A 25910-nucleotide genomic window follows, 5' to 3' on the forward strand; every position below is an offset into this window, starting at 1 on the left:
GTTTGAGATAGAGTTATACTCTTTGGTTGAGGCTACCCTGGAACTCACTATGCAGCCCAGCCTGAATGTGAGGCAATTCTATCTCACCTTCTCCTATCTCAGCCTTCTTCCTGCCACACGAGTCTGGGGAATGGAACTCAAGCTTAGTTGATGGGAGATGTCTTTCTGTATATATGTTTCTCTTATTGGTTGATGAATAAACACTGTGGCCAATAAGGCAGGAAGATAGGCAGGACTAGGAGAAGAGGAGAATTCTGGCAAAGATAGGCAGAAAGGGTTGCCATGGAGGCTGCCAAAGGAGTAACAGGTCCAGATCCTTCTCCGGTAAGATAAGACCACATGGAAATACATAGATTAATAGAAATGGGCTAATAAATTAAGACAGAGCTAGCTAATTCGAAGCCCTAGTCATTGGCCAACATTTCATAATTAATATAGCGTCTTTGTGTTTATTTGGGGCCCAAGGGCAGCAGGACCAGCCAGGACAAGAAACCTTTCAGCAACATTTAGTGGCAGGTGACTTTACCTGCTAAGCTTCCTCACTGGAACTCTACTTATTTTTTTTTAAGCAGGATCTCTTACAGTACTTGAAGCTCACTAATTGGCTAGACTGGCTGGATAGGGAGGTCATGAATCCTACCACCTCAGCTTCCCCAGTGCTGGGATTACAAGGATACCCCAACCCTTTCTTTTCATGCGGGTGTAGGATTTGAAATCACGCTTTCATGCTGGAGTAACAAGCATTTTACTCCAGGAGCCATCTCCACAATGAGTTTGGAAATAGACTGTGCTTCTTCAAGGGCTCAGCTGTGTTTGGGTTTATGTTCTAGAACACCTCTTAGGCGGGTAGGAAAGCTGCATTAGGAAACAAGGCTGGTTATATTTCCTTTGTTGCCTGTTTCCCAAGCATCTCAGTAGACCTTTCTCTCCTTTGCCATCTAAATCCTGAGATTATTTTGGATCAACAAAACAAAATGAAACAAAAGCCAGAACTTGTGGAAAATAGTTGTTTCAAGTATCCGGATGGAAGGGAGTACACCTGAATGCCTAAGACCGGAAGGCTTTGGTTGAGAATAGCAGGCATGCCCTCTTAACCGGAAGTGATTTGATGACTCCCATAGGATTTCCTAAGAGAAGTAAAAGGCAGGTTTAGAATGGACAGAGGAAGTCATCTTGCATCATTCCCTGCCTTGTGTATGTCAGCACTCATCTGCTACCACTGTCCTCCTTCAGGGGTTTCACTACTCCCAGGCCCATCCAAGGACTTATGAACAGGCAAGCATCAACACACAGTCACTCAGCCTATGGTGTGTCTTTCATTTCTTCCCGGATGTAGAAAACTGACCACAGTCAGGGGAAACACGGTTTACAAGAGGGGCTATTTCAGAAGGACAAGGAAGTTGGACTGAGTACATCTAGCACACGGACAAAACAACAGAAGCAGAAGACACCTCTGTTTACTGGGTGCTCCCACATGGCTGGCTGGCTTGCTCTGTCCTTAGAGGTTCATGAAAAAGTGTGTCACCTGCATTTCACAGAGGAAGAGACCAGAGCTTAGAAAGTAAGTAACTGGACAAGAATCTAACCTACCCTGAATGATGGGGCTGAGTGCCGCGTTGGAGCGGACTTGATTCCCAGCCCCACCTTCCTGCCTGTGGACGCATCTGTTCCTAATATGACTAATTAACAGAATTATAAGAAGTGTTTTTTTGCAAAAACATCACGTCCTCACCCCTGATGTCTCCAGGGAAAACCGTGGCTTAAGCATAATGTGCTGTAAAGAGAATGATTTTGATTTATTTGCTCAACTGTTAAGGCCACGTAGCAAGGTGCTGCGGCTCATTAGTGATTTATGGAGCTGGTAAATTTGTCTGTATTTATTCATATTTTTGCTCTAATATTCCTTATAAAGGACTCAAGTGATCAGAAGAGAAAGGTAGGAATGGAGGCAGATAGTTTTTGGAGCAAAAGTATTTAAAAATAACTAGGAAATAAAAACACTTTATCCTTATAAATTTTCATTCACACGTCTCAAAAACACATTTGTCAAGTTTCAGACACTTTTGCAATGTCTATGATATGGATCCCTGTTTACACAGGTTATGAAGGAGCTTGTGTGTGTGTGTGTGTGTGTGTGTGTGTGTGTGTGGATGTGTGTGTGTGTGTGTAACTCGCATTCATCAATTGTTCCATGCTGTCCACTTTCCTCTGACTACTTTTAGATTTTCCTAGACACCACCTTTACTTCATCACCCTCAACCCCACCGTGTTCTCCATTCCCACACACTTTTTTTTTGTAAAAGAGAGGCAGAGGCAGTCGTTAGAAACACCAGCTCATGTCCTCAGGTCATTAGATTCCAGCAATTGAAAGGAGGGAGAAATACATTTTTACAATGTGGACTACATTTGTTTAACTGTCGCCCAGGGAAGTTGGGAATTGACATGTGAGGAGCCACCATGGGCTTATGCTGCTGATACTGGCAAGGAAAAATTTGTAGGTATACGTTAGGTCACTAATCAGTTGCTCTTGTAATAGAGAGAACATGCAAGATGTTCCTGACCCAACCACACCACCCCTTTAAAATCAGAGCGTTTTCTGCAGCAGCCAGTAGTACAGGAAGAAAGAGATTTGAAGCATGAACAGAATTTAATAAGCAGGAAATATCCATTGCTGGTTTGGAAGAGGGAGGGGACCATGTGTTATGGACTGTGGGTGGTCTTGAAGAGCTAAGGCCAGATCTTGGCTGTGAGTCTGCAAGGAAACACATACATTAGTGCTATGGCTGCAAGGAACTGGGGTCTATGGAAAAGAAAAATGAGCTTGGTGGCTTCTCCAGAGTCTCCACATAGGAGACAAGGAGCCAGCATGAAGCTGGGGAAGGGGCCAAGGCTGACTGCATTGGAGAATGCAGGAGAGTTCCCTCCAAGGCAGTGGTTCTCAACCTTCCTAATGCTGCGACCCATTAATACTAACATAAATTAGTTTGCTGCTACTTCATAACTGTAATTTAATACTGTCATGAATCTTAACGTAAATATCTGATGTGTAGGATATCTGATAGGTGATCCCAATGGTTTGCGACCCACAGATTGAGAACCTCTGCTCTAAGATATGATTGTGGGAATGGATTGTCACTTGGTAGCTCAGAGGAGATCACTGACTATAGTTCCCATTTTCATTTATACGGCACAGTATTGACAGTTGAGCTATAAACAAGTGGAAAATCTGGAATCAGAAGTATGAGAAAATCAGTTTCTCTGAGTGTTTGTCACGGTCATTTGAAGGTTTACTGAGCTGGCTCAAGATCGTTGGCTTCTCCTCCTTGGTTATCTTTGGATGTTACTCCATGATCTCCAGCACTAGGGAGAAATCTCAGGATATAGTTCCTCCTCCATACTAAGTGGTTGGTCCTTTGGTATGTTTAATTAATACATGGAATAAACCTTCATGCACATGGCCATCGAGTGATGCTTGCTAGGGTTTTATATATATAACATAGGTCTGTTTCCAAGTCTTCATTTTATTTTGACATTAGTATTATGCTTAGTACACAAAACTTATATAGCATTGTTTTTATGATGCTCTAGAATACTTTAACTATCGTGGGAATGACTTGATTGGATTTTCCTATAATACCCTTGGGGATTTTTAAAAAACTTTTTTTGAGGTTAGGTCTAACAAATTCCTTTCATTCTTGTCTGGAAATACTTAGGTTTAGATTATTAAAAATGGCCTCCTGCTTTAGCTACTGTAAATAGTGAACTTAACGTCATAGCAGTAGAATTGGAAGTTCCTTGGTTATTGAGTTCAGGTCTAGTTATCTCTCTCTGTCCTCTAGGTTTTACTTTTGAGAGTTGATACTGGGTTAGATTGTGAACTAAGAGTTCTTATTTCTCACTGTGGCTTGAATCCTTTGGTATTATAAGCAAATTTTCCTTCCCTTCAGTGCATTTTGAGATGACTTTTCTGTGTTTGATACTACAGCAATCATGTAGCCTTTCCTCTGTGACTATAAAATAGGTCCCAATTACTTTGTTTTATGTATATGTGTATATATATATATATATATAAATATAAAACAGAACTGTATTTCTTAATAGAAAATCTTTTTTTAAATAGTCAATTTAAATGATTCATATTTGATAAGGAAACAGTTATGATTGGTTGTTTTTTAAATTTAAATTAGAAATGATATTATTTTACATATCAATCCCAGTTTCCTCTCCCTCCCATCCTCCCATGCCCTCCACCAACCTCCCCCCCATGCCATCCCCCTTCAGCTTTCCAGGGAGAATGAGGCCTTCCATGAGGGATCATCAAAGTCTGTCACGTCACTTGGTGCAGGGCCTAGGCCCTCCCCGGTGTGTCTAGGCTGAGAGTGATTGGTTGTTATTCTCTCCCGGTGCCTTGTGTACTTGTCACCCTCACTTGAAGACTTACTGAGTTGGCTTGGAAGATGTTGTCTCATGTTAATATAAGGATTGGATGGAGGGTTGAGGGGTTGGGGATAAGGGAGGAGGGGAGGGAGAGGGAGCTGTGATTGACATGTGAAGCAATCTTGTTTCTAATTTAAATAAATAAAAAATAAAAAAGATGTTGGCTCATACTTCCTTTCCTTGGTTATCTTTGGATGTTATCTCCAGCACTGTGGAGAAACCTCAGGACGCACACTCCCTTCACCCCATTAAGTGACCAGTCCTCCTTTCAGTATGCTCACTGGCCACTGTCAGTCTTTAAAGTTCTAGGAGTCCTGCCAGTGATAATCGTTTCAGATCAGTTATCTTTAAAAAATGTAGGCTATTCTCATTCATTCTGGGCTCTTGTTCTTGAGTAGAATTATTTTTATTTCTTCTGTGTCGTTATTTTTCCTTTGTTAGTTAAAACAAGTTATTGTGGGAATTTCAGTTACTTATATGTTGTCTTTTTTCTATTCTCCATATTTTTATATATTATATATGCATTCATATGTTATTACATAGACAGTCTTCTCTGTACTCTTAAAATGTTAAAATTTTTATGTTAACATTTATTTGCATTTAAAAAATATCTTCAGGTTATACCAGTTCTGTTTTCAAAATTGGTCATTGCATTAAGAAATGAAATTCTCTGTAACAGCTATTAATAACTGGTCATCAAGATAGGGCCAGCATGGAATTCCAGGCTTGTCCCTTTAATAATAATACAAAGGCTAATTCTCCAATTGTTACAGAGACCTACATATTCCAGCAAATGTCTTTCTCTGAATCCTTCTCCACAGGTTTATGGAAGTTGTAGATATTTGAAACACTAATTTCTTTTCTGAACATTCTTTATGTTAATTGGAAAGTTCCTTTTCTCTAAAAGATGTGTCCCTTACTCCTAGAATCCATCCATCCATCCATCCAGTTTTTTTTTTGAGACAGGGTCTCACTTTGTAGCCCAGCCCAGAGTGGGCTGGGACTTACTATGTAGGTCAGGTTGACTTCAAACTATTGATCCTTCTGTCCCTGCTTTCTAAGTGTGACACCAATACCTAGCTACCACACCCTCAATCTGATATCCTCATACCAGCCCACAGCTTCTGAACCCCATCACAATTTTGGGTATGGTTGTGGTCAATCTTCAAGGGACATGTGTCCATTGTGTATTCACTTCTCTCTCATAAACTTCTCTGTAGTCATTTCAGTAAGTGGTTTACTCATGATATTTCAGTACTTTGTAACCCTTAAATCATGGCCTAACACTGTCAGGAAGCCTATGCCACTCATTTTATCTCATCTTATCACAAAGGTGCTTCTCATCTTGTGATAAGATATTTACAGAAAGAGAAGGAGAGACCATAGCACATAACTTTAATGGCCATTCTTATTACGATTGTTCCATTATTACCCTCTCACTATGCCTAGTCTACAAGTTAAACTTTATCATGGGTGTGTATTTACAAGAAGAGGCATAGATTGTGTGGGTTTGGCACTATCTGTGGTTTCAGGCACCCACTGAGTCTTAGATTGTGTCCTTCACAGATAAGGGATGGGGACACTACAAACACTATGAGGGTTTGAAAGACATCAGCTTAGAGCTTTGTTTTTCCTTTTTCCTCTTTGCGGTGCTGAGGCTCACACTCAGGGCCTTGCATGTGCTAGGTGGGCACTGTGCTGCAAACCCAATCCTGGAATCTGCCACCAGGCAGTAAAATGCTTGTGGGATAGTAGCAGCAGTAAACAGTACAATTACAATCATGTCTTTAGAATAGAGTGTTTTAATATCCAAATGTTTTTATTGTGAATCTTTGTAAGGTCATAAAAATGGATTTACATGCCTGATTAGAAACAATTGTTGGTGCTGGAGCTGCGTGACATTTGCTCTGGAGATTCCCTCCTCCCCTGCTGCTGAGATAATGCCAACAGCTCTGAGGTGTTTCTACCCATAAAAGGAGCAAGAAGACTGTAGTAAGCGGTGGGCATTGTAGCAAGCAGTGACCTTATGGTCTGTGTCTGTGTTGCTTAGGCACTTGTGAAAGCACACGTAAGATGAACTATGGCTTAGACATGACATGTAGTTTTGGGGAAGAGGATGCCTTCGGTTTCAAGCTTTGGCTGTAGCTTGTAGTTAATTACACATTATGGAATTCCATGCTTCTGCCACACTTAATGACTAAGGTGATTTATTGCTGATAAGAAACAATAACACTCTGTAGTACTTTGCAGTGCATCAAACACTTTCATGCACATTATATAATTTGTGATTTCTTGGGGGCAGTTGGCTAACACAGATAAGTTGTCTGATGGCTCCTGTGGCCCCATGTTGTCAAGGGAGATGGGTAACTTCCTAGATGCCTCATTCCAATGCAGAACTGTGCTAGAGAGAGTTATGGTAATAAATATGCTTAAGAGAATATCTTTAGAGGCTCTTGGAGTTGAGGGAAATTGGACTATGGGAAAGGATTAGATAAGCTTTTAAAGAGTTAACACACATGACAGTCTCCTTTTAAGGAGAGTCCTAGTCTGAAAAAGCAGTGCTTTACTGTCTATGACTGAACAATATGGTAACACAGTTCATTGTTTCACTGGGAGAGTTGCAGCCCCTTGGTCTCTCTCTCTCTCTTCTGGTCTCAATCTCTGTTTCTGGTCCCTTCCCTCTTCTCCCCCTCCTTATCCTGTCCCATCCCACACACACTCACATTCAATGAGGAATAACAATGAATTGAATTGCATTGACTTTTTTTGTACTGAAAGTTCATGGTTGGGGTATTCATATTGAATACAAATGAGCTGTGAGATAGTTTTATTTCCTTGATATCTATGCAACTTTACATGTAGCCATCTCCTTGTAAAGAAAAGATAGGGGATAGCTGATTTTTTGGGGGGGGGAACTGCCATTAATCAAGTTACTAAATGTGGCCCCTCCCCCAGCTATTTCTGTGGGCTATTTGAGACTATGCAAGAGTAGAGTAATCTCTAAACATGTCACACACAAATGCAGAGGTTGGGTGGAGAGGAGAGGAAATGTTATTTATAAGTCTGAAGATTGGCTGTCTATCAATGATGGAGGTTCATTGGATGAGTGGGGCCCTGAAGGTGACAGGAGGATCAGTAGATCCTTCCAGAACCAATGGTCCCTCATTTCTGGAGGGAGAACTCCCCTGAATGGAAGAACACAGATGATTTGTGCCTGAAGCACCAGGAAGACAACCCTGAGGTGAACTCGGTGACCGTTTGCTTCCTTCTGCCTTTGTTCTCTTGAGACTCACAGCCCACGTAAGAACAGACTGCTTTCATTCCGGACTCAGTTCACCCACATCAGTGTCAGATGCTCCAAAGGGAAATACCACCACCGTTTTAGAAACCACGTAACAACGCCGCGTTTGAACCCATTAATTATTTCAATCTCTGTTTCTGTAAGAAGACTTGCTTTTGAACTTAATTGGCCAGTCTGATTTAAGACTTAAGAGATTAAGCCATCCTTCTGCCTCAGTCTCCTGGGTCTGTAGTTAGGTGCATGCTGCCTTACCAGGGCTCCATCATTTCTGTGAGTAAGATGACCTTCCTGGTCACGTCTATGGGAGTTGCATATCACAATTCTCATCACCAGGACACCTGCCATGTTCCTGATGCTAGAAAAGGTGTTGTGTTCTTTATTGCCACTCTTCTGGTGTCAGAAATATAATCAACACAGAATGGCCTCATTTACCCCTGAAAAGATGCTAACACAACAACAACAACCAAGTCTTACCAAGCGCCCAAGACAAGCCCATGTGTGGCTAGGGAAAGAGCTTTGCCTCATGGAAGGAGTGGCCTGTAGAGGCCATAAAAGCTGCTATGTGAAGGGAGTGCCATGTAGCGGAGACGCAGCCAACAGGGGGGCATAGGAAACTGGGGAGAATCTTTCTGTGTCGAGAGTCCCAGTGCACCAATGCAGATATTTAGACATAATTTGAGAGTAAGTATTTGTTTTACTTTTAAAACTACATTTAGCCGGTGAAGGATGCTGTGTGTGAAGGAGGAAAGAATTTGGAAGTCAAGTTGAAATGGTAATCTTTTACGTTTCAGAGAACCCTTGGGTGCTTTAGGAGAACGCCTGGGTCTCTCACCCTCAGTTTCCACTGTGTAATAAACCAGGGTCTCCAGTGAGGTCCTGCTTTCCAAATACTTCTTTTGGGCAGGAAGATCGGGGTTCCAAAAACCCCAATGTCTTTCTTCGGAGGACCACAGAATCTTGTTGATTCTTAGATAGGAATTAAAATAAGACAAGAGCAGAAGTTTGGGGAGCAATAGAGAAGGCAGACTGTATGCACCAAGGCAAGGATTCTAAATGATTTTGTGTGTGTGTGTGTGTGTGTGTGTGTGTGTGTGTGTGTGTGTGTTTTAAGGACTGGCTTTTCCTATGTAGCCCAGGCAGGCCTTGAAGCTCCTCCTACCTCTACTTCCTGAGTGCTAGAGTTTCAGGTGTGAGTGCCACCTTATGGATCTAGTGGTCCAAGCGCCATGGGTGTGAGGCTGGAAGAACTCTGCCCTTGAACAGCCACAGCAAACATTTTACAATCTCTTCCCATATGTTTGATAGACATTGCTCCAGGATAGGGCCCTGCTATTTACCCAGAATCACTGATTAATTCACATAAGAGGAGAAAATCTTCTTTTTCTCATTCCCCTCACATCATGGTGTAATTTCCATAACAGCATTTCCGCCATTCTCACAAATGCCATTAAAATATATCTTGAGTCCCCCTTTCCTTGATAAAAGTATTAGCATGAAATTTGGCTTATGTGGAGCTGCTCTTCAAGCGGATATACCCATATATCCTCTGTGCATTGTTTTCTTGGCAGAGGAATTGTCCTTTGTGTGAACTCGCCAGGTAGAGGCACGGCAGAGGGGGAGGAAAAGTCTTCATGCACAAATCAGAAAGTTCAGAAACCTTCAAGGAAGGAGTGGAAGAGCTCCCCTTTGAAGATGGAGTAAGGACAGGCAGTGGTGGTGCACGCTTTTAGTCCCAGCATTTGGGAGGCAGATGCAGGTAGATATGTGTGAGTTCGATGCCAGCCTGGTCTACAGAACAAGTTCTGGGACAGCCAAAGCTACACAGAGAAAAGCAAAACAGAACAAAAACAAGCAAGAAAGCAAACAAGCAAAAAGATAGAGTTGGAACAAATTAAGACTCAGTGAGAACAAATACATTTTTAACGATTAGTAAAATCATTGGCTGGTTTCATGGACCATGGGAAAACCAAGTGTGATAGTGCATACCTACAATCCTAATTCTAGTGCTCCAGAGGCACAGTGCTGAGACAGGAGGATCATTAGTTCAAGACCTAGCCAGGTATGTCAGTGCATGCTTGTAAATGTAGTGCTCTGGAAGCCCAGGACTGAGGACTGCTGGTCACAGCCATAACAGAAGAGCCAGTCTCAAAATCACAGAGAACCTTGAGGAGAAAAACATATACATCAAGTTCTTCGAGTCAGACACTTGTTTGGAAGTTAAGGTGACAATCTGGAAAGAAAATGAAAGATGGCAACATCTCTGCAGTTGTTCTGTCTGCTCTTTTCAGGGATAAGTGGGGTCGGTCCGTGGGCAGATCCTTCCCATCTGCAGAGTGCCTTATTTCCTGCTCCTCTTGGTCCCGAGTTATTGCAGGGCTTGTGGGAAAACCCAGACCTGAGCTTTCAAACTGGAGTCAAGTTCAGCAGAATTCTCTTCCTCATTTCCCAGGAAGCAGGTTTCTAAGGTGCTTATGAAATAGGAAGAGTTGGGGAAACCGAGGCAGTGATGACACCCTAAAGGAAAACTCTGGTCAGTCTGTCAGCTCGTTGTGATGAGGAAATAGGTTTCCTCCAATTGTACAGCCGCATTGAGAGCTGTGAGTCTACAGACCTGTGCCCCAGCCTCTTCTATGATTCTGTCATTATTTTAGGAGCTAACGCTTGAACATTCACTTGCATTTTGGAAATAATTTCTCTGGAAATGAGTCCAATACTAGCAAATTTCTTTTACTATGGGTATTACTTCACCTAAATATGGTGGAATAGGGTCCAAAATGACTCACGATCTTTTGTGGATGCCCCAGGTTTTGTTTATATTGTTGAGACTAAGGAAGGCGCCTTTTCCCTTCAGGAAAGGCTATGCTAGGGGTGGAGATGGTTTACTCAGCCAGGAATATCCTACAACTAGGTATGGTGGGTGAAGAGGCAACAGCTATAGCTATGGGTATGGTGCCAATCCAGGGTCACTCTGTCCCAAGGAACCAACAGTTTCATCAGGGGAGAGCAGGGCCATGCTCCCCCTTAGTCCTGAGTAGGTCTTAATGGATTAAGTCAGGCCCATGAATTTATCAGCTGTGGAGAAATTTAGGGCAGCTCCATGGAAGAGCTCTGGGGTATGGAAAGTTAAACTCTCAGAGAGAATGACTGGAGGATATGGGAACTAATTAAGTTAACATCTCCTATCCATGCTGTGTACCTAACCTGATTTATGGAGGAAGCAGTTGATACAAATGGATTGAACTTTCCGTGCTCTATTAGACCTTGCTTATGCCTGACTTTACTATCTTCTTAGCTGTGAACTTCTGGGGTTACCTGACACTTGCTGAGAACAGGTGACAGCAGACTTCCAGAGTGCTTCACCAAGGTTATCTTTGTAATGGGATGGTGACTGGGCATATTGCCTTGTTCTGCCCATCCTCAGGAGAAGGTTTTGTTATATAGCTGATATCATGCTGACCTGTGAGTGTTTTGCAGATGTAGAAAACCACTGGAGAAAAAAAAACCAGGAACAATGGTACTTCTGCCTACCTTACAATCCTACCATAGCTGGGTTAATTGAAAAGAAAAAAATTCCAAAAATACCCTACGTGGGTGGAATTGGACACCCCCAGAGGCTGTAAGATTTTTGAATGGAGAATTCAGTGCCAAGGTTGGGCTACTTTCCTGTGAATTGTTGGTCAGGGAAGCCCCTGAGGCCACAAACCATAAAGGCTATTACTACTACTGTTGTTTGTATGCTGAGACTAGACAATAAGAACCTATTGCTGAAGACAACTAACCGAATGTGAAAACTTTGACTTCAGGACATGGAGAAATTTCGCTGGACCTGAACAGAAAATCCCATTCTCCTGGCTGGATTTCATAGTGCCAAAGGGGACCATGAAGGCTGCTGGTGAAGAACTGTCACCAACATTCTACCGGACCCCGAGTGCTAAAATACTGATATGTGTCAGGCAGGATGTACCTGCCAGTACTATGCATTTAGATGTCTTGTTACTTTTCTGTCTCTGAGCTGAAATGACTGGCAAAAATAACGTAAGGGGCAAAGGGTTCACTTTGGCTCACAGAGAGTGTGGGGTATCATGGCAGGGAGTCATAGAGGCAGGAGCCTGAAACAGCTGGTCACATGCATGCACACTCAGGAAGCAAGAGTGACAAGCGTTAGTCCTCAGCCTTCTATCTCCCTTTTTATTCATCCCAGGAGCCTGGTCCATGGAATAGTGCAATCACATTAACATAGGCCTTCCTACTTCAGTGAAGACAATCTAGAAAATTCCTCACAGGCATATTCAGAGACTGTCTCCTAAGTGATTTTAGATCCTGTCAAATTGACAATCAATATTAGCCACCACAGTCCATATACATTCATTATACACCGAGTCCCAGTTAAATCTGTTAAAATGAGGCTTGTGAGATGCATGGTAATCAGAACAACCAAGATGTGGTCTTTAACACATCTGTTATCAAGCTTTCTCTTCAGCATGCCCTGTATGGCCACTTGAATTGCTGGGGGGAACTCGAAGTTACATGAATTTTAAGATCTGAATAAATCATTTTATTCTTTTGGTTTTTCAAGACAGGGTTTCTCTGTATTGTTTTGGAGGCTGTCCTGGAACTTGCTCTGTAGACCAGGCTGGCCTCAAACTCACAGAGATCCGCCTGCCTCTGCCTCCCGCGTGATGAGATCAAAGGCGTGCGCCACCAACGCCTGGCTGATCTGAATAAATCTTATCTTTTGAAAGCCTTAACATGACCTTGTAATGCAGGCAAATAGGGACAATTTCTTGGATATTTGTTAGAATGTTGGGAAAGAACAGTGCTGTCATGCTGATGACTTCAGCTCTCTGCATTTGTCAACTTGACTAATACATCTGAGTGGCAAGGGATAAAAGCACAAGACAAGTGTCATCTAAAGGATTATTTAGGGGGTGTGGAGAGATGGCTCAGTAGTTAATAGCATTGTTCTTCCAGGGGACTTGGATTTGATTACCAGCACTCACAACTGTATGTAACTCCAGTTCCAGGGGACGTCCACTTTGGCCTCTGTGTGCACTAGGTTTGCATGTGGTGCATCGATATACATTCAGGCAAAACACCCATATACATATGATGGTGATGATGATGATGACGATGATGATGGTGATTTGGCTAAGGCTTATCTATCCTGTTAGGGGAGTGCCTAATCATGTTGCAAGATTCGTATTGAAGGGACCCTACTTGGCCTGAGCATGTCAAACACGGCTCTGGCAGACCTTGCCCTTCCCTCTTCTTTGCTAGAATCCATTTGGGTTTCATTCCTAAAGCTAGCCAACAAGGTCTAGTCCCTTATTTGATCACTTCTTCCTCCTGAGGCTGACTACCAAGGTCCAGCTATCAAAGTATTGAAGTCAGCAATCACAAGCCCCCTTTGGTTCACCTGATTAACATGCCCAATAAAAACTAAACGCCTCATCGTAACACAGGGTTTCCCCCTTTACCTTAATAAGCTGCCATTTTCCTATGTGCCTTATCGGTCTCCTCTCTGTCCAGAGGCAGTCCTTTGTACCTCCCAGAAACATACCCCTGCCAACTCTCCCTTGTCCTCTTCCCATCTCCCTGGTCCTCTGTCTCCTGTCTTTGTCTCTTATTCTCTGCCTTTTGTCCCTCTGGGGCAAATAAATATCCTTTGTGCGGAGAAGTTGATCTTGGGGTCCCTTTGCTTATTCCTGCCAAAAATACCGTAAAGCCATTGTGTGCTGACTGTGTGTCTGAGTAAGTTCATGAGGGGCTTCTCATCAAAACTGGGGAAAGAATAGGTCAGACATGAAGGGAACTGGACAATACTGGCTGAAGTGTTTCATGGTAACAAGGATGAAATTTCTCTGGCCTTTGAGTACATGAAGAGCCGTTATTCGGAGGGTGACAATGAGGTTGTTCTCAATTGTCACCGATCTCAAGAGAGAGGAAGTAACTCTGCTCTACAGCCTGAGAGATGTGGTTTATCAGAAAGGAGGAGCCCAATGTGAGCATTATGAAGGGAAGATGAGAGGAATGATGGAGCAGAATCTGAAGCAAAGCTCAACATGGACACTCAATAAGCCAGTACCCACTCTCGGGCTCTTTTGAAAAGAAAAACATTTTTACTCTTATTTACCAGCTTGAACTATTGCAGATATCACATGGAATTCATTTTACTCGAGCAAAGGAGAAGTTGGCTCTTAATGTGACCTAAGCCAGTGTGAGCAAAGGCAGGGAGCCCCGAGGCTAGAGCACAGCCCTCTTCTCTTCATAGCTCTTGCTTTGACAAGCGCGGAGTGCCCCGTGATTAACGCAGACGAGTGGATCCATTGCATGTGTTGTGAGCACATGTGAAAATAGCTGTACCTTTACCAAATGAGTAGCTGCATTTTGTGAGTGTCACTCATAATTCTTAGGAGGTTTATCCATGCTGCACATTCAGGAGCAGACTTGCTTATTATTTTTCCTCTTAATTAGCCTTGTGATTTGAAAGAAAAGTTACATATCAAATTCTTCAACAAACAGAGTTGCCTTTTTTTCCCTCTAGGACATAGCATCAGAAAAAAAAAACAGCTCTAAAAACAAACCCTTAACACAGGTAGGAAAACCACCACATGCCTAGTTAAAGCATGCAGAACTCACAACTTTGAAATCTGACCCGAACAAAACATTTTTTACACACTCCCCCCACCTAAAAATAGTTTTAAACAAACAAGGCCATTCTTTCTTTGTGTGTTCATGATGCTTAAGGTATATCCTTGCAGGGAGCAGGGTGACAGGATATGTTCAGAATAGAAAACTGATTGTTCACACAGGGAGGTACGTTCAGTGACGTGCAGTGGTTAAGACCATGGTAGAACTCTTAGAGGTCACTCATTTACTTGATAAGCATCTGGGTTGCTGCTGTTGTTGGTTCATTACAGGCTCTGGAACATAACAGAAAGAACCTAGCCTTCTTCTGGTATATATTCTAGGAGGGGGGAATCTTAATAGGATTAAAGGGGTAAATAATATAAAAACCCAAGAGCAAACAAACAGGCTAATACAACCTAATCCAGGTGGTGTGGCCTTGCTGAGGAGGTCACCCCGGGAGAGATCCAAATCTCAGTTCTGCCATGTCCTAGCCAAACGATGTAGGAATGTGGGACAGATGACTTCCTTTTGAGCTTCCATTTCCTTGCTCACAGACTAAGGACACTTACTACCTAAGATGACATTCAAACAAGACAGCAAGGGCAATGAAGGGTTTGACACGCAGGAAACGCTCTGCTACTCAGTATTACCAAATTATTGTTTGATTAATGAACTGTGACCGTAACTGCATGTTTTGTCCAGGGAGTCTTCTGCTTGGGCCATACATTGTTCTCCAGCCATAAGATCACGCTTTGAGAGCTGGGCGGTGTTGGCATACACTTTTGATACCGGCACTGGGGAGGCAGAGGCAGGTGGATCTCTAGGAGTTTGAATGCAGCCTGGCCTACAAAGTGAGTTCCAGGACAGCCAGGACTGTTACACAGAGAAACCCTGTCTCAAAAAACCAAAACGCAACAACAAAGATCACACTTTGAGGACTGTTCCACCAACTTGTATTAAGAGAGCCTGAGAGACTGCAGAGGAAGGCTTGGCTGCCTCAGTGGGATTGCTTGTCAACTGTCAACAGGGAGTTCCAGTAAGAGAGCCCATGACTCTACCACAATTTACACGCTCTCTCTCTTTCAGGCAGATGCTAGCTTATTGGGAGGACTTTTGGACTCAGAAAAATAGTTCTGGAGGAGGCTTTTCACCCCTCCTTCTCCCAAATGTTAGGTCAAAGCGTGAAGCAGAGCAGCAGAGTTTGCAGCGGGGAAACAGATGTTTACTGTTCATTTCATAATCACAGGACTGCGTGGATTTGGAGCACCAATAATCCCTTCCAAGACAGAGCTGCACCCAAACCACCCCAGGACCAGGACACTTTCCCTTACTTCTTCCCACGGGAGGAGGAGTTCCCCCGCTCCCTTTTATGCTCCCCCAAGGACCCACAGTCCTCCCCCTGACTTGGTCAATAGGCAGTGAGAGGCCTCAAGGAAAAGAAACCCTGGTTGGGCTGCTTTGTAGATCATGCCCAAGTGTCAGGTTTCCCAGCAGTGGTATGTAGTATGCCCATGCTGGCCGGGTTCTGGCTCCCCCACATCTCCCCTGCCAGCCACAGAGCCTTCTAGGCCTCCTTTCTCAAGACCTTTCCCAGCACTTCTGTGATCTTTCTGTTTCAGGGTATCTCCCTGTCCCAGCCTTGGGGATAGTTCTCTTTTTCAAGATCATCATTTCAGAGTTTCCTAAGTGTTTCTGAGAGACTCTAAAAGCCCCTTTTATTTCCCATGATCTGATAGAAACTCCCAAGTCAGGAAATTATATGTGTATCTGTTTGTAAACGACTTTGTTGATTGATGGTTGATTATAAAATTGCTCCTTCTGGCTTGATTTATAGGCATCTCTATTAGTATAAAGAAAGGTTTGCTGAATTTGATAAATTGCATGAGCTTGAGGGACGAAGGGGGTGGCTGCTGATTAAGAGTCTACTGTGCAAGCATGCAGACTTGAGTTCAGATCCCCAGATCCCACATAAAAAGCAGGCATGGAGGCACATGCTCATAACCTTAGCCCCGGGTGGGCCAGAGACAGGCTGATCCCTGGAGTCAGTCTAGCCCAGTTGATGAGCCTCAGTTTCAGTGAGAAACCGTGTCTTAAAAACTACGGTGGAGAGTGACTGAGGAAGATATGGACCTCTGCCCTACCCCCCACATTGGTGTGTACACACACAAACATGAATGCACACATAAACAAACACACACACAAATTACACTAGTTGAATATAGAGTTCAGTGAGTTTGTGATATTTCCATGGTTTTTAAGTATAACGTAGGAGTTTCACAGGTATTGCTCAATTTCTGGAATGCTTACAGAAATTCATGTTCATAGTTCCATCTCCTAGATTAGCCCTGGTTTGGACCCATATTTTAATTTTTACATAGAGAGACTGTCTCAATAAGCAAGGTGAATGTTGCCTGAGGAACAACCTTTGCCCTTTGACCTCCACATACAAATACATGCACATACACAAGCATCTGTACACACACACACACACACACACACACACACAGAGACGCACACGCAGGACCTTAATATATGTTTTTTAAAATAAGAGATTTATAGAAAACATGTTAATGACCTTAATAGAGTTAAAAATTTCATCATTTCTGGGCACCACAGATAGAAGACAGAAGATAACAATTTAAAAGGAATGTTGAGCTGGAAGATATCCCAGTGACGTTCATGCTATTAGGAGGGACCAAGTGATCAGCTCATACAACCAGTCCATTCTTGTCTTCTCCATCACAACTACCATGTATACTTTTGTCTGAGGGTAATAACCTGGTGATTCATTTGTGTAATGGCACAAGTACCTGAAATGTGTCTGCACTTGCCTTCCCCACGCCCCAGCACACACACACACACACACACACACACACACACACACACACACATACACACACACACACATAAAAACTACCAGCAACCTTTTGCTCTCCAGTCTCCTCCATGGGGCTCTTTTGCAAAAGCTGCCATGGCGTTTTATTGCCCTCAGAGTGACTTACAAGCCCACTACTGTCTGCTGATAACCCAGCAAACACAATGCAGTGATTTGTTTGTATCTGCCTTTCTAGCTCCATTACAAACCCACTGAAAGCAGCAGGGGCCATGTCCAGGTGGGTTTGTACTTCATGTGTACTAATACTGCATGTACTAGCTTGCTGCTTGGGAAGTCAGTGCACGGCTCTTGAATGACTTAATGGCCGCTCCTGTACAGCTTGAGGTTGCTGTTAGTGGTTTCCTTTGGTGCCTATCCTAGGTGGTAGCAGATAGCTGGTGACAGTGCCCATGCATCCACGGCTTAATAAGGAAGGGTGTTCAAGGGAGTCAGTAAGTAATTTGGGGTGAAGTCTAAGATGTATTTGATTTTTGCCCACTTTGTTGGTGTAAAGATTTTTTTTAAAACCTTTGGAGTGTCAGGAGCATATTTTGTTATGTAGTTTATGCTGATGAGGGGGCAGTTGGTGGGGTCCCTAGAGATTTTAGTGGGGGACTGGCCACCAGAACTAACTACAGGGTAGAAGGGTTGTGCTAAAGTGAGAAGATAGTTTTGTAAGATAAATTTCAGCCTCTTATCTAAAAAAAGGTAGCTGTTGGTTTATTTCATACTCTCCTGAAAGTCACTTTAGGTTTGTTTTCTTGTAGTTTCCAAGAAATGAACCATTCTTTCTTTAGGGTGTCTTCAAGTGTTCTCATAAAGAGCAAAAGAGATACTATGGAGTGAATTTTCCTGTGTAGACAGAACTATGTTACAAGTCTTTATCTTTTTTTTATAGTGTCTGGATCAAACTCAGAGCCTTATTTCTGATAAACGAGTGCTCTGCCAATGAGCTAGGCCTGTAGAAACTCTTTGTAGGCCTGACACTTTTCTTTTACTCAGTTTATTATTTTTGTGTATTTGACATCATTTCCATCCACTATTCTAGCTGTTATAGCTCTTCTGAGTCTACCTTGGGTCAAATGCCATTCAATTTGGTGGAAAAAATTAGAACCAGCCTTCAGTTCTCTGTGAAAACAACTTCCTTTTATATCTCACATGCTGATAGAGTAACTGGATTTTCCTCTTTTCCATGAATTGTGTTAACTTCCTGCACAGGCGGCCTGAGTTTGCAAACACTGGCAGAAAGCGACTTCCCCAAACGGAATGGCTTCTGATGAGAGAGCCCTAGTGGGATGAGCATTGGGAGAGGGACCTTTAGAAAGGACACATTTCAGTACAGAGGATGATGCAAATGATGGAGTGGAGGTGTGTGGAGGCATGCTTCAGCTGGAGTACACTTGTTTTATACAACCAGATACCTTATCATACAAACCACATACGTTACCTAATTTCATGCACAATCCAACCAAACTCAGATGAAGGTCTTACTCTGATGCCATATGACATGTGAAATGTCAAAGGATGGGAATATTTTATCAGTAAGGGGTTGGTCACAAAACTGAAGAGTGGAAAGATATGTTCTTGTTGCATGCTAATCTCAACAGCCCAGAGGCTTGTAAGACACCCTTGGATGGCTTAGGAAGCAGGGCCTAGAGATTCCTTATCAGGCAGGATCATAGCAAATACCATTTTTCCTTTCTATTTTCCCACTGTCCCTGCTCTGTGATCCTAACCCTCAGTGGAACTTGTGTTATTCTTGAATTTGGTCTTATAAAAAGTACAACTATTTGAGTGGGCTATACCAAATATAGCCCAGCTTTTGAGTTTAATTCAGATGGAGGAAATTGAGTGACATTACACACTGTAGGGTGACATGATTTGATAAAGGTAAAGTTAATTATTACTATATTATAGCTATAGAGTGGAGATGATTATCTAAAATGTAAAAAAATCCAAGCAAGTTAGAATACACCTAGCAAATAGTTTTTGTTTTTATTCTTAAAGAAATAAATATTGGACCAGCAATTTCTTTATAGATTTGTTAGAGATTTTTATTTTTCCAATACTTGGGATCAAAACTAGGGCTTGTGTATGTGAAGCAAGGCTTTTACCACCGAACTATTCCTTTAGTCCTATTCACCAAAGTTTTAATGGACTAGAGGTGACTCAAATGCTGGAGAGACCAAGGCAATGCATGCTTAGAATTAGTTCACTCAGTGATTATCTACTGGGAGCCAAATATGTGCCAGGCTCTGCTTTGAGAAACTGAAGATAGCTGTGGGACTTGAAAGACAATGGTCCCAAAAGGGAGTGGCAGTATTAGGAGGTATGGCTTTTTTGGAGTAGGTGTAGCCTTGTTGGAGGAAGTGCATCACTGTTTGGGCAGACCTTGAGGTCTCATATCCTCAAGACACTGCCCAGAACCTTAGACCACTTCCTGTTGCCTACATAGGAGCTCCCAGCTACCTCTCCAGCACCATGTCTGCCTGCACACCACCATGTCATGCCATGATGATAATGAACTAAACCTCTGAAAATGCAAGCCACTCCAGTTAAGAGTTGTAAGAGTTGCCATGGTCATGGTGTCTCTTCATGGCAATAGAAATTGTAACAAAGACAATAGCCAGTAAACACACAATGTCATCTAATATTAAATATGGCAAAGGAAGGTATAACAGAACAAGAGGTTAGAGTCACATGTGTGTATGTGTGTTTGCACATGTGTACGTGTGGGCTTTTGTTTTGTGAACACACAGGCACAGACACATGGATTAAATTATGTAACCAATCAATGCTAGGTCAGACCTGGGAGCGGGGTGTTCAGGGTAAGAGCGAATGCCAGACATTCAAGGAGTCTTCCATGAGAAACAGTAAGGAGGCCCCTGTGGTTACAGCAGAAATACTGAGAACAGGGTTAGAAGATGAGAGGAGGGAAAATGGACAGAGTCATGGAGCACCTTGTGCACTATGGCAAAGGAAGCGTGTGAGTGTGGAGGGAAGGGACTCGGGGGCTGGGATTGAGGATGGTTCCCCTAGGTGGAGACGCACAGGGGACAGGTTTTGAAGCAGAGAGTTGAGAGGCCACCACAGCAGTGTGGATGAGAGATGGTGGTGTGGATAGGAGAAAAGGCACTGAATAGGGTGATGGCAAGTGGTCATGGTTGGTTCTTGGTGCATTGTGAAGGCTGAGCTCATTTGTAGGGACAACGGATAAGAACCGATGGTTGATTGGAGAGGGAGGAGGATGCTGTCAAAAGAAGAAAGGAGTCACAGGCAACACTGGTGCTTGCTCTCAGTCACTGGGCAGGAGAAACCAGCAGTGGTCTTATGTGGAGAGGGGAGGTGGGAGAGCAGATAGGAAAATTAAAACAAACGTTGGTTGGAGAGGCCTATGAGACATATAAACGGAATGGGGCAGTTGCATAGATGAGTGTTCTGAGACTTGGTGGGGCAGATATGAAGATGAAACTGGCAGTATATCAATGCTATCTTCAGCTGTGAAACTAGATACTAACATCTGAGTCCTGAGACTAACTAGAGAAGGGAACCAAGGGACTAACCACTGAGCTATGTTACCACTTAGCCCTTGGGAAATGAGGGAGACCCAGAGGAGGTGGAAAGAGTTTGGGGGGGCGGGCTGTGGAACAGAGCCGTGAGGGAGGAGGCGTTCCAGAAACCACGCTATGAATGTATTTTAAGGAGAGTCGCTAACCATCAAAGCTACAGGGCAAGACACCAGCAGCAGGATGTGGCAAGGGATGATCTTCCTTTAAGGAGAGTCAGAACTCAGAGAGGGGAGGAGGTGGCAGTAAAGGAAACTCATAAATCAGGACAGAATGGTGCAGGCTGTGCCCTAGAAATGTAAACACATTTTGAGAAGTGGACTGGACACAGATCAAGGAGTTCTCCTCAGGAGAGCCACATGGAGTTGGTGTACTTTGGGACTCTGCTAGTTTGGAAGGACGGGAAAAATAAATTAGGAGGAATAAAACTTCCACTCCCCGCCAGCCTTTTCTTTCTTCTGCCACTACTTATGTAAGTCTGGCATTTTACCTCTTACATTAACGTCGCGCATTTACTGCAGTAGCCAGGGCTGTCAGTCCTTAGCTCCATGGTAGCTATTTTATAAGGATAATAATGTGCTCCATCCCGCCTCTGCTTTTATCACAGCATACTCTTGAAATTACCCCCCCTCCATTGTAGTTCTTATCATTTAATAACATTCTCATTCGATTTCATAATTGTGTGTACAGACCTTGGTATGATACCTGACCCCACACTGTGTGTTGGGCACTAATAAGAACTTTACACACATGAATTCATTTTAAAAAACAATCCAAAAGTCTTTATTGTCCCTGTTGTTCCTATTATGAACAGAGGCACTGAGAGGTTAAGTAACTTTCTCAAGGCTACAGAGTAAATGGAAAAGACAGTATCAGAAGTGGATTATGTGATATTGCGGCACACTGTCCTTATTACTACATACACACTCTCCTCAGTGAGCCATCCTCAAAAGACAGGCTGTCCCTGACTTCAAGGCCACTTTTCTAAAGACACAGCAGCTGTGTTTCCTGTTGTCCTATCAGAGTGGGTCCGTGGGACCCAGGGAACTGATAACTGGATCCAGATGGGGAAGGGGCCTTAGCTTATTTTAGAGTTGGTTTGCTTCCCGATGGCCACCTATGGGCTGATGCATCCCCGAGCAGGAAGAGCTGGGTGGAGTCTTTGGGATGGAAATCAGCATTTCCTGCATCTCTGGTGTGAGTGTGGCTCATGCTTTTCCTTCCCCTTTAACCACAGGGACAGCACATGAGACGATCACATATGAAAGACGTATGTAGCATAAACTGAAGTGACCGTGTTCAGGAAGGCCTGCTGTGTGCAAAGAACTGCTTCGTGTCTGAGGGCTGTGATTCCTCAGGAACTAAAACAATACAGTTTAGTTCATAAAAACCCAAACAGTAAAACTTTTTTGAGGGCTTTTGGTGCTCAAGCCCTAGTCATATAATTGGAATATAAAATAACTTCATGCTAGCAAAGTCTAGCTGTTTTGACCTCAGTTTTTTATTCTTAATAGGGTAACTTCATTGCCAAAGATGGTTTTGTCTTTCTTGCCAACAGGATTGTAATTGGCTCACCCGAGGGATGGGTATCCAGAGACATAATTTCCCAGGCACTAGAAGACTTTCCTTTTAGTAGATTTTCAGTTCCATCTTTGATCAGAAAGCTCCTGAAATAAAGTACTAGCTTTTTTTTTCTTTCTACCATAAAGAAGATAACAGGAGAAACAACTTCTGCTACAGTGTCCCGGGACCAGAATCGGAATCCCTTCCTCAAGGTACAGAGCCCTGTATTTTACAACATCCGCTCTCCCCCATCCCCCCAAACAGGAAAAGTCTGTTTTTATCTTTGTTCCATTCTCATTAAAAAGTTCTTCCCTGGACATACTCAGTATGTTTTCAGAAACGCTCAGGAGATTTGCTATTAAAATGTGCAGGTAATTTCTACAAATATAAAAAAAAACCTGTTAGGAAATGGACCCCCTCCCCAGCAGCGAATCTCTCCCGGGTGTACTGTACACCACTATTACAAATATGTATACTTAAAAGGAAGGGAAGATGGGGGTGACTATGGTACTCTGGACGGAGAAGCAGCTACTTCCTATGGAGGGAGGAAGGAGGATTTCAAATGGCCATAGAGCAGAGACTCAGGCTGGCTTCCTGTGGGCGGCTTCCTTCAACACTGACCTGATCCCAAGCCTTGGCCTCCCATCAGATCCCAGGTCCCTGGTAACTCACTGGTGATCGCTGTGTTCCAAAAATGTTATAAAACCGAGGCCACCGTGAGCTGAGAGGAACTCATCAGTTCCCATAGGGGAAGCTTACAGGTCGCGGATAAGATGGGAAACATGCAGGGTGCAAGTTACCAAACACTCGAAAACTAAAAGTCCCCTGAAAGAATTAAGGTATGACGACAGCATCGGAACATGATTTAAAATAGTTCATACTCATTTGTCTTTTCAGGACTTACTGGAAAATGATTTTATTTGCATTTGAATCTTTATTTTTTAAAGCATAGCAATCTTTTACGTAACTTCCCAGTCAATATTAAAAAAGCTTGGGACACTTTCCTCCTCATCTACCACCCCAGGAGGGAGAAAGACGAAATTTAAGGCCCCAGTAATCCAGAAAAAAGGAGAATGTTTTATTGGCTGGTTTTCTCAGCATTTTCGTTTATGACTGACTAGCTTGAAGGAGTAAAGCATTCTTCCCACATGTCTAGTGGTGATTTTTTTTTTAAAATTGAAATTTATGCAATTACACTACACTTAAAAAAAAAAAGAAGATCATCGTGAAAAGTTTAGGGAGGTTTAGGCAAAAAAGTGTTGAGAAAAATTTCTGGCCCCGAGGTCTGGAGGATATTTTCCAGGGTTGCACATTTGCTCAAGGTGGGAAGGCGGTACCATGTAAATTGATGCTCAGGTTCTCCCCAATCCTAGCAACATTCTAGAGTTAACTTGGTTCCTGCCAGGTCCACATCTGGCTCTGACTTTCTGGGTAAGCCAGGCCCCTCTGAGCTTGGGCTGTGCCCCCATCCCCCTGCTCATCTAGATAAAGTTGGTCCCCACTTTTTCCTACCTGCATAGTGGTCAAACACAGTGGGCACGTATTCCTCCGGGAAGGCGTCGTTAGCGTAGCTCATCAGCAGGCAAGTCTTCCCCACCGCGCCGTCCCCGACCACCACGCACTTGAGGATCCTGTTCTCGTCGCGCCCACCGCAGCCGCAGCTGCTGTCAGCCCCTTCTCTGCAGCTCATGTTGGAGGCTCCAGCTGTTGCTGCTGCTGCCGGGGCTGGGGCTTCTGCAGAGCATGGAACGGTGGGACTGGCCCCAGGCTGGAGCTCAGGCGGCCTGACTGTGGCTGGCCTGGCTCTCCCAGGCACAGCCTAGACACAGGCCAGCCCTGCTGCTCACCATGCTGGGAGAGAAGAAAGGTAACGCACTCTTAGGAAGAGGGATGTAAAAGGTCTGTCCCTTTCCTCCACTGGCTGGAGTTAAGACGCTCTCGTTTCCACACACTTCCCGGGACTTCCTGGCAGTCTAGAAATCTCAGCAGCCTGTGAGAGTCTCACTCTGCCCTCCCCATCCCCAGCCTGGCTGATGACACGGTGGGATTTGGACAACTCCTGTCTGGTTTTCCAGCACACAGCTAACATGGAGGAGAGCAGGGCTTTTAAACGGAGTTTCCCCCCTCGCTTCCTCCAGCTTGCCGAGCGTCAGGAAATCGTGGGTTCCCTGCTGCATTCCATATTAGGATCAGTGGGCCGGGAAGGCGGCAACAATGGGGCTCTGTGCGTGTGTTTGTACTTCTGGGGAACCAGGCCAGGACGCCCAGTGGGAAAACACTAGGGGTCCCGCAGCCGGCCAAAGGGGTCAGACTTCCTGTTCTATATCCCCTGCTAGCCAGGCTGCTAACCTGTGGCTGGAGAGAAGCCAAAGAAGAAAGGATGGAACCCGGGGAGTAATGTCTGCCGCGGAAACGGGACAGGACTGAGTTGAGAGCAGATAGAACCACATCAGGGATTGAAGGATAACGTATGACATCATTCATGGCTCCCTGACTCACCAGTTCAAAGCAAATCGAAAACCGACACTTTTCTCTTTACTTAAACAAGAAACTCAAGCAATTCTTTTCTGCATTGAGGAAGAAAATCTTCCAGTTACACTGTTACAAATGAACGTGGGGGAGGGCGAGGACGGGATTGTGCAGGCTGTAAGTATACTACATGTGATCATGTTTATGAGTCCCCGTTTGAACACAATGCTCAGATATGCATTCCAGACACCCCCCCACCAAAACGCCTCAGGTTTTTACATAAAGGAAACCAACCAGACATGGGGCATTTGTGAATTTTTTTTCTAACTGTGCTGGGCTCAGGCTTCACCTCTTAGAAGTGAGGGAATATAGTGTTGCCTTTTGGCTTGGTAAGCGTTCTCTAATGTTGTTTATGCTTGGATGTTTCCCTTTTTGTTTGAATCATCTCCTCCTGGGTCAGCCTGGCCCTCCTCAATGACACAGGAGCAGAACAGCTAGCTAATTTGTTTGATACCTCAGAATGAAGCTCCATTTGATTAATGGACTTGGTCTTGGAAATGTGACCCTGCAAATGATTTTGACAAATGGGTTCAAGTCAAAGAACTTTGTTTTTCTATGAGATTTTGAAGACTGTAGATTATCCAATGGCGTTGAGCAGTTTTACTAGGGCGGAGTTGGAGAAAAATCAGCTTTAGTAAGTGCCTGTCCATAACCCATGTATCTGCAAATCATATGCATGCTGTCATGTAGCAGAGTCCACATTTCTTCTGTTTTGGATTAGAGTAACATTTGCAATGATGCTCAGTGCCCCACCATTTCTTTTCTGTGAAAGAATAACAGTTCACTTAGGACTAGAGTGCCAGGGATGCTGTGTTGCCGTAACAAGCAATCCCCAAAGTCCAGTAACTTGAAATAACGTGTTTGTTTGTTTGCTTACCTCGTATCTCTTCTGGACACCATTGTCCTCTTTATTCAGGGTTGAGGCTGATTGAACAGTCACACACACATCGAGCACCATGACAGGCAAGGAAATGGACATGGAGAAGAGGCTAGGAAGTGACACCCCTGC

At 43.7% G+C, this 25910-nt stretch overlaps 1 protein-coding gene across 1 annotated transcript in view; it reads right to left on the reverse strand.

Annotated features, from left to right (window-relative positions):
• Rhoj (ras homolog family member J) overlaps positions 1-24534 on the reverse strand; it is a 77948-nt gene extending 53414 nt beyond the window's left edge. Inside the window, exon 1 of the mRNA XM_040742922.1 lies at positions 23885-24534. Coding sequence (XP_040598856.1) covers positions 23885-24062 — 178 coding nt within the window. The 5' untranslated portion in view covers positions 24063-24534. The remainder of the gene's footprint in view (positions 1-23884) is intronic.
• Positions 24535-25910: the final 1376 nt, after the last annotated feature.

The sequence above is a fragment of the Mesocricetus auratus genome, unplaced genomic scaffold (genome assembly GCF_017639785.1).
Source record: "Mesocricetus auratus isolate SY011 unplaced genomic scaffold, BCM_Maur_2.0 Super-Scaffold_15014, whole genome shotgun sequence".
NCBI lineage: Eukaryota > Metazoa > Chordata > Mammalia > Rodentia > Cricetidae > Mesocricetus > Mesocricetus auratus.